The following is a 9,628-nucleotide window of genomic DNA, read 5'->3' as shown; positions in this document are numbered from 1 at the left end:
GGGACAAGAACAGGAAGAACTTCAGGACGTAGACGCGCGCGCACGCGCACACTTTACGTGTGTAAATGAGCATATGTCATTTTTTTATATAAAGATTTATATAACGAATTAACAATAAAAGAAAACGTTTAGTAATATATATGTATATATGTGATTAAAATAAGTACAAATTATATAAAATTATATTAAATATTTTTATATTAAAACCAACAAATGAATATATAAATTGGGTCTAACATATATAAACTATATAGATGGGGGATGGGGGTCCCTCAGGCTTTGGGGCTCTGTGGCACAGACATATAAAATACATTAAAATAGTTATTATGTCTATGGTCTCTAAAAGATTGAAAACCCCTGCGCTAGATTATAAACCTTTTATGTTTACTTCTTTCCACTAGAGGACACTGTTCACCAACTAAATACACTAAAGGTACACCTTATTTACCCCTCAAGTTACATATTATTACTTTAAAGGGATATATTAGTAGCTACCCTTTGAAAGGTTACTGTCCCAGTGCCAGCTTTTGTACCTATTTTTCTAAGAGTGAAGACTCAATGAAACCGTTTGACAGACGTATGAAGTAGAATGGATCACACTCCTTTTTTTTAAAGACCCCATGAAATCAAAATCGAAATCAAGGTTTTTTTTGGCTTTTAGGATGAATATGTTAGTCTTACTGTTATCTGTACGTTAGTGTGCTCTAAAACAACGACAAAATTCACATTTAGACAATATAAGCATTCAAAACTTACAGTAACTTCTGCAAATATGGATAAATGATTTGATGACATCCCTCTGCACTTCAGCTTCTCATCAGATTTTCTGTCCAATCAAATGCTCTCAAAAATTAAAGCATCCCTCCCTACATTATAAATAGATGGTGAAGCTAGGGCTAAGATCAGTCACTTGTTCACACAATTACTATTTTTATATGGTGAATGGCACATAGTGCACTACATAGGGGACAGGGAAGGATTCAGACAGTGTAAATACGCTTTCCATCGGGGCGAATGAAGTCTGGTTTCACGTTAGTGTCCAGAGACACGACAGCACAGAGTCGACACAGGCCACAAAACGTATTGGATCCGCTGAATTCTGCACAGAATGCTGTATTTTAAAGTGATATGGAGATTAGGAGAAGAAACTTTAGATTAGGAGGAAACTGCGGCTTTAACGATCTCAACGGCTCTGTCCGAGCTGTGATATGAATCAAACGGCTATTTCAAAAAAGGGGAGGAGCTGTTCGATATGCCCCGCCCTGTCTTCCTGTTTCAGTGGAAATTAAGTCTTTACACTGAATAATGCTGTTCGTTTCAAGGCCTTGAATTATTAGGTTTTTTTTTTTTACAGGACAGGTGCAGTGTTGCCAACTTAGCGCCTTAGCGACAAATCTAGCTACTTTTTGGACAAACCTCAGTAACCTCCAAATGTTTGCTTTCTCCTTGCCGTCACACACCTCTCTCTGCGTCTACCCTGTTCAGTGAATGGCTGAGAGAGGAGCAGCAGCATGGCAGCTGACAGACGTGAATGAGCAGTGTTGTTTCCATGGACCTTATCGCTTATCTTTTGTTTTATATTTAAAGAATTTAGTTTGACCATTTTATTTTCCTTTCTTTTCTTGTGCTTATCACTTAATACTCACCATCACAGTGCTTTAGTTCACCCAGTTCCCGAACTCTCTCAGTTCAGATAATTTTACACATATAAAAAATAGTCATTCAATAGCTACACGTTCTATTGTAGAACAAAAAAATATAGTAAATGCGAACAGCTTTATTGGACATTCGGCTATATTATATTATATTATATTAAAATACAGTATGTGAGCATGATTTTAATGAGAAAAAAACATTTGGCAGGCAAGTACGCCGCGATGACGTCATGAATATGCTAATTGACGTATGACGTAATCTAGCGACATTTAGCGACTTTTAGTGGAGGCGTTAGCTACTTTGCTTTGAAAATAGTTGGCAACAGTGGACAGGTGGTGGTGGAAGCACATCCTCAAATATGCTCCTAAAGAAAAGAAGATTCCCATAATAGAAAGACTTATTTATCGTTTTTTTTTTAAGGTCAAGAAACGGACAAAAAGTAAAAAAATGTATGTCATGGGGTCAATATCATTTTAATTATTTATTATATACACAGCACGTAGCCTATTTCAATGTGAGCAGATTAGAGTTGGGAGGTATTTTCTTAATATTCAACAAGAGCAACAATCAGACGTTTGAGGGTTGAAAAACTCTGTTTGAACTGCTTTAGCGGCTCTGAAAATCACACTCGGCTCTCTTTGTTATTAAAGGATTCGAGGCCGGGGTTTAAAACACGGTCCTGAAGCCAAAGCCCGTTTTTTCCTCCTCTCTGTCGGCGGCCGGCCTGTTAGTGTTTGTTTAAACGGAAAGCTTTTTCATCACAATGCATGGAGCCGTGTTGAAAAGCAATCGGCACTACCTCATTTTAGTCCGAGGCACTACTTTACCTCACAGGGTGTTTAAGACCGTTGCGCGCAGGTACAGAGCCGTTGGCTTGGCAAGGAAATCCTCTGAAACCAATAATCCTGGGTAATTTTCATGGCTCGGCAGCAAACGCCCATCTAAATTGTACAGATGTTTCCCACGCTTGAGGCCCGATTGATTTCTCTGCTGGAGGAGGTAATTGTCCGATCCAGTTCGCTCGGACAGCCCGAACTACCGACTCGAGTTTTTTTATATCGTCTTCTTCACGAGAACAAACCGCAGCGCGACCGTTGCAATTACTCCGCTGAATGTGAAAATCAGCCGTTCGAGCGGTAATTAGGTCAATTAAATAACACACACCGTCCCCTGAAGACTCAAGGAAAGCACGTCCATTCTTTATAGTTTAAGTGTGTTTGACGATATGCTTTCTTTCCCTGCAGAACATCAAAGAAACACTCAGACTTTCTGCCATTATGGCTCCATTCTCTGTCTGTCTTGTTCCCACACGCTGATAGAGTTTTACAGGTGGGGTTTCATTCTCGTTTGATTATTTATCCTGCTTTTCCTCCTGGAGGAACCACAGAAGTCCTGCCAGCTGTGGCCCGCCTGTCACAACAGCACTGTTGTATGATCAATCAGTTATGATGTTTTTACATTGCTTTAACTCATCAAAATAAGTTAAGCAAGATCCAAGGTGATTATTAGCCTGAAAAGCTTTAAAACCAGCTCATCTCCTTCACTGAGTTCTAGTACATTTAGTCATTCACAGGATTTGTGAGCTGGATTTTGTTTCTGAGATGTTGGAAAATGCTCAGAAGACTGTAGAAACTTGTTTCCACCATGGAATAAAAAAAGTAATTGTGACTTTTTATATCACAATTCGCATTTGCAAGTTTACAGCTAAAAAAATTTACTATTAATATACAATTGTGAATCTATATCACTCAATTCTGCGAATTTTTTTTTTTTGGAATTGCGAGTTATAAAGTCTGAATTGCGAGATATAAACTCGCAAATGCAAGAAAATGTCAGAATTGTGATATAAAAAGTCACAATGTCCTTTTTTCTTCTGTGGCGGAAACAAGTTTCTATAGTCTTCTAAGCATTTTCCAACAACTCAGAAACAAAATCCAACAAAATTGCACGTTTATATCTCACAATTCTGACTTTTTTTCCCCCACAGAATTCTGAGTAAAAGTTATGAATTCTGAATTGTGAAAAATAGTCATAATTGCAAGACTTTTTTTCTCAGAATTGTGAGATAGCCTATAATGAAAGTCTGAATTGTGAGGAAAAAGTCAGCTACCTCTTTTATTCTATGGTGGAAACAACAATGAAAAAGCAAAAAAATGTGGGTTTCCCCCACATCTAAACGTATGAAACTTCAGCAAAAGTCTCAATTTACGCCCCATTTTTATTTATCTGAATGCAACAGTGAATCATCTTGCTGAAATGTGATAGTCTGATATATTCAGGAGCAAAATATGATTTGTTGTAAACGGCTTTGAGTCGAGTCTGTGTGGTCCGACTGATCTGAGGGGGGTCACTTTACAGTATGTCGACAACATGCTGACAAATCTGTTGGTATGTTATCCTGAAATGATCCCAAAATGAGTAAATAGTTCTTGTAGCCTGTAAAAGCTGTGTGTGAGAGGAGTGCTGGTGGAAAGTGGGAAAAAACGACAAAATCCCATAGCGTGACGCTCCATCCGCACTGCTGATCTCAGCCTTCATTAACTGCTTGTGTGACTTTCATCAAAGTCAAACAAATAAATGTCAGAGAATTTGAATTAATTCCCAGCATGCCAAGTGCCAAAGACCCCCTTCTCTGCCATGGAAAAGTTGAATGTTAATGCTCTGGGAGAGAGAGGGACCTGGGAAATGTTCCCATGCATATAACTTGAATAAAGCTATCTTTTATCTTAGCTTTAAGCTAAGTTTTATCTTAGCTCATGAGAAAACAAGACTATAAAGACATGGCTTCTGTAAGCAAGAATACATAAAAGCCTAAAAATGTGGACTAAACCGCTCGATTCATATGGATTAGTTTTGTGATCTCTTGTGAACTTTTTGAAGTGTGAAAGTGGTAGTTGCGTAGCCTGTCAATGGAGGGACATAAATCTCTCACAAAAGAACTTAATTTAAGTTGATGGAAAGTCTTACGGGTTTGGAACGATATCAGGGTGAGTATTTACATTTTTGGGTGAACTAACCCTTTAAATAGCTACGTACAGAGCTATAGCGGGAATTAGCATAAATTGGCCGGTTTTCTCTTTCAGGTCAACTGAAGTCATGGCAGAGCAACATTTTTTTAAGAGAATCTCGCTGAGCAAGTGAGTTGAAGTTGAACTGTTGACATGTTTATAGTGGCTACATGAAAAATAACACATCTGGTTTAACGGTACAAACATTTGAAGGAAACTCTATCGCCCTCTTGAGTGCTGAGGTTTGCTGCCACCACAGTAGCTCAAGAACACATTAAGTGCGTTTAACCGGACTGCCAAGCGTTCGCGTGCTCGCGGAAACTGTTCTTGGCCTTAATCAGCGATTTGTATTTCCACACAAGACTTTTGACAACTTTAGTTCATGCTGAACTTCAACGGCCGTGCGGACGCACTCCAGTTCAAACGCTGTCCGTTCATTACGGCCTGATTTTTCCACACCGTGGTGGAATATTTTCCCGTTTGCACAGGAGCAACATCAGAAGTGAATGTGCGATATGAGCCAAACTCTCGGCTGAAGCTTCCCTTGTTCTTTACTCTCTGAACCTGAGATACACACAATCAAATATACCACACACACACACACACACACAGAAGTCCAGACACTGCAGGAAAAGTCAGATGTTTAATCATTCAGTACATGTTTTTTTTTTTTCTCTCAGTGCAAAACAACAAGAGTTATTCTATAACGTGTGCTGGTCGTGTACAGAAGATCGTTGTGTGGTTGTGTGATCTCAGCTGTGGCCGATAGGTGGCGCTCTCTCTCTCTTTACTCTTTACTGATGTGATGAAGTGGGGCTCGTCCAGGTCAGCAGGAAAGAAACCCAAGATAAACATATAGACTGTACAAAAGCCCGTCTGCAAACCCTAGTGAGCTGCATCCTAACTTAAACGGCTGATCTGGAGAAAACAGTGGTGTGCGCAGGAGACTATTGAGTTTGACAAGCTAAACAACAGAAACTAAATGCACAAATATGGGGTACTTAATGCATGAGTAACATTTCAGTCATCTTCAAACAAAAAATGAATAAATATTCAGGCCTAAATGTAAGATTACGCATTTGAATTGCATTTAAAATTTCCATTAATTTGGATTAGTTTCAACATAAACTAATAAACTTAATGTGATGCATATTTGTCAGTCATACATCAATGAACAGGTCGGATTTCTGTGATAATACTAATAAACTGAGTGTGTTTTAAATGCACAATAACCAGGATAAAAAACATAAATAAAAAAAAAGCTGTATTCTGTTATCAGGCCAGTAGATGGCGATGTCACTTCGTAAAGTTTTCGCGAATCTGTGTGAACGGATCATTTTGACATTTTCATCTGTACGCGAAAAAGTTTAATTAAAAACTAAGTTTATTAGTTCAAATGAATGGAAGTTTAATACGCAATTCAAATACATAAATTTAACATTTTTGAGTGTTGGATGTTTGATTTTAGTGAGCTTTCTGCGACTGTCTTGTATATGTGAAGGATGCCTTCGGAGTCTATGATGCTGTCTAGTTAGGCAGCTCACTAAGTTTTGGCACAGACTCACAGAAACATGGATGCCAAAGCTGATGAACATACAATGAACAGAGAGGTGGGCATGACTATAGTCTTCTTCATTCAACTGAACCACAAAATACGTCCATTAACAAAATGACTTGTATATATTTCTATATTTATATATCTAAAGTGCATTATAGTACAAAAATATAGAAGGTCAGCAGCACCTTGATACCTTTACAAAATAAATACACCATTCAAACAAAATAAATTACAGGAATTCTGACACCGTAATAGAGGCATAGTCCTAAAAAAAAAAAAAAAAAAAAAAAAGGAATAAAAAGGAAACCGAAAAAGAAACAAAGCAAAGTATTCACAAGGATCCAAATCTGCAGCTCGGTGGAGCTGTAATAATGCTTTAGCAGTATCGTTATTTGTCATTGTCACTGTTCGGGCGCATTGAGAATATTTACAGACAATAAATATTTTCCTCTCACTTTTACAGTGGACGGTAACATGAGCATTTAGGTGTCCGTTTCAAAAGTCCTCGCGGATCTGAAAGAGAAAAGGCAAAACTGTTACATTTCAATGAACTCATTTATTATTGTTCAATCTTAAAAAAAAAAAAAAAAACTTAGTAAAAATAATGCTGTTTGATATTTAATATATATATATATATTTATGTATAATTATAGCATTTTTATTTTTTATAACTAATAAAATTAATAACAATATATATTTATTTTATTATTTACAAAATGATATTATTATTGCATTGATTTTAGAACTAATAAAATGAACAACAACATAATATTCCTTTGATCATTTATAAAATGATATTATTATAACTTTGATTTGCATATTATAGATTAATTTTATCCTTTATAAAAAAATGCTATTATTTAAAAAAAATTAATATTAAAATTATGTATTTAGTGTAAACATATGTGTTTTAAAACTGCAATTGTTACGGTTAAAGAGCAACTTCTGCTTGACTTAACCCACACAAATGTACTGTGTTGGTATGAATTAATGTATTTAGGTTGATTTAGTGATGTTGAATAATAATTTTGAGTTCAATAAACCATTAACATTTATTTCAATGTAGCAATTTGTTAGTATCAAATGGTGCGTTCATGTTCATATTTAAATCGTAATCACGACGTGCAAAAATGACATCTCTAATGTGCCCTTTCTGTATAAACTCAACATGTTTTTTTTAAACTCTGCATCTGCATAATGAATAATCGGGTGAGTTTCTGCTTTATGAAGGCGAGTGAGAGTAAACTGAATCGTTATGTAAGTGTAAAAACCTGCAATTGTTACCTTTTTTTATTCGATTTAACCCACAATTTATTCTGTCGATATAAATGTATTTAGGTTAATTCAGCAATATTTAATAATATTTTCGACTTGAATAAAACCAGTTAATTAATTTTTTCAGTGTATGGCATTTTGTACATGCAACTTAAAACTTAAAAATAAATTAATTTGAACACATCAATACAGGTGCTGCATCCACTTTTCTTAATGACTCCTGAAACTCAGGGCTTAAACAAATCGTAATTACGATTTTGTGGTTAAACTCAAATATCCGACATGACTTGAACGCACCATGTACTTCTAATAGGGGTGTAACAACATATCGTGTCACAATATATCACAATACAAACATGCAACAATATGTATCGTGGATAGTGCACCCAACATAAAAATTACTGTGAGAAAGTAATTCAAGTTTTCAGAGTTTTAGTGTCAGAACTACATTAAACTACTATATATAATGTTGAATATAATGTATATTAATGCATATTTGTGGGTCCTGATAATGCCAAATGTCTGATGTTACCAGTAAAAAGTGGCCTATACGTTATTATAAATATATCTAGTCAGTGCAAGCATATTCATCTACAATAATTCTGTATTTTCATCTTCAGAATCATGAATATTGTTATTCTGGTGTCTCTATTGTTCATTGGGTTTCCAGCACCAAGTCCAAGACTATTCATTTACACACACAAACAGCACATTTTTTGTTAACATTTTATCATATGTCTTGGAGTATCGCGATAATATGAGTTCAATATCGTGATATGTATCGAATCGTTACAGCCCATCTTCTAATGATGAGTATCTGATCAGACAATAACGTACCGTTGTCAAAGACTGACAGTGTTTTAGTGCATCGCCCACTCCAGGTGGAAGCCGCTGCCGAACTCTTCCAGTGAACGAGCTCTCCTCTTCCTCTTCTCCCCTTCTCTCCTCTTCCCCACTCTTCCTTTCTTCTTCCTCTTCCCGATGGCATTCATCGTGCTCTCTTTGTACGTTTGCGACTTGTTGGTTTCTTGCGGGAGGTTTGTTCCCTCCTCGTCCTCCAGACGGAAGCTGATCGGCAGATTCTTGGTGCCGCCGGCGGGTTTCGGATGCGCGGTTCCCGTTCCCATGGAGACGCCGACTCCCATCGGCACGGCGACGGTGAAGCCGCCTCCCCCTCCGCTGCTGACTCCGCCCCTCGGCTGCTGAGCCTCGCGGATCTCAGCCGTATGAACTTCATGAAGAAGTTCCTGAAGCCACAAGCGTCTCTTAAAGTCCTGCAGCGTTCGGCCCTTATCGTGCATCAGCTGAGCGTGTGTTACCGAGCGCTTACTGGCGGAGAGACAAGCGAGACAGAAGTCACAATTAATAAGAACATTTACATGTCACTCAAAAACAGTGTTTTACTTTCAGCTGACGTCACTAAGCTCTCTTTATTTTTTAATAGCAATGCCCACTTTTTCACAATCCAATCAATTCCCAATAATATATGCCGTTTTAAATGATGTCTTGTTTTCCGGCACAAATATCTAAACATTCTTAAATCAAGATAGTTTCAAGATCCTGAAAAATTGATAAACATTTAGTGAGTTTGTGCTTAAATCAAGAACAAATGTCTGCCAGTGGGGGCAGAAAAAAGATCTTAATTCAAAGAGAAAATAATATTATTTTTGTGACCCCAATTGGCAGATATTTCTTGATATTTGAAATAGAAAACAAGACAAAAATACTAAAAAATAAATAAATAAAATGATCAATGCAACAACAATGTGAAAATGATCAACAGAAAGAATAGAAAATTCTCTTGAAATATTAAGATTTTAGCTCTTTTTACTGAAAAACAAGACAAAGAGACTAATCAAGATTACACTGATAAAGTCAAGCTTGCAGTAAATTCAATGCACCACACACACTTTCCAGCACGTGTGTTTGCTGCGTTTGACCCCGTGACCTCAGCATTACTAACTGAATGTGTGTGTAAATCAGTTTCTCGGGCCTCCCACATCGATCTGAGTCTCTTCTAGAATTCATTCTGTTTCCCATGCAAATATTTCAATGTTTCTAATTGCTGCAATCCCATTACCACTACATGTACACACACACACACTCGAACACACACAGTCACAGCCACTCA

At 37.0% G+C, this 9,628-nt stretch overlaps 1 protein-coding gene across 1 annotated transcript in view; it reads right to left on the bottom strand.

Moving 5' to 3' along the window:
- Positions 1-5,295: 5,295 nt before the first annotated feature.
- Positions 5,296-9,628, bottom strand: part of pthlha (parathyroid hormone-like hormone a) — a 12,541-nt gene continuing 8,208 nt past the window's right edge. The window contains exons 3-4 of the mRNA XM_084408287.1: positions 8,335-8,826; positions 5,296-6,735 (exon numbers count right to left, since the gene is read on the bottom strand). Coding sequence (XP_084264413.1) covers positions 8,358-8,826 — 469 coding nt within the window. The 3' untranslated portion in view covers positions 5,296-6,735; positions 8,335-8,357. The remainder of the gene's footprint in view (positions 6,736-8,334; positions 8,827-9,628) is intronic.

This window comes from Rutilus rutilus, assembly GCF_951802725.1.
Source record: "Rutilus rutilus genome assembly, chromosome: 4".
Taxonomy (NCBI): Eukaryota; Metazoa; Chordata; class Actinopteri; order Cypriniformes; family Leuciscidae; genus Rutilus; species Rutilus rutilus.
This window is presented reverse-complemented; position numbering and strand designations above follow the sequence as displayed.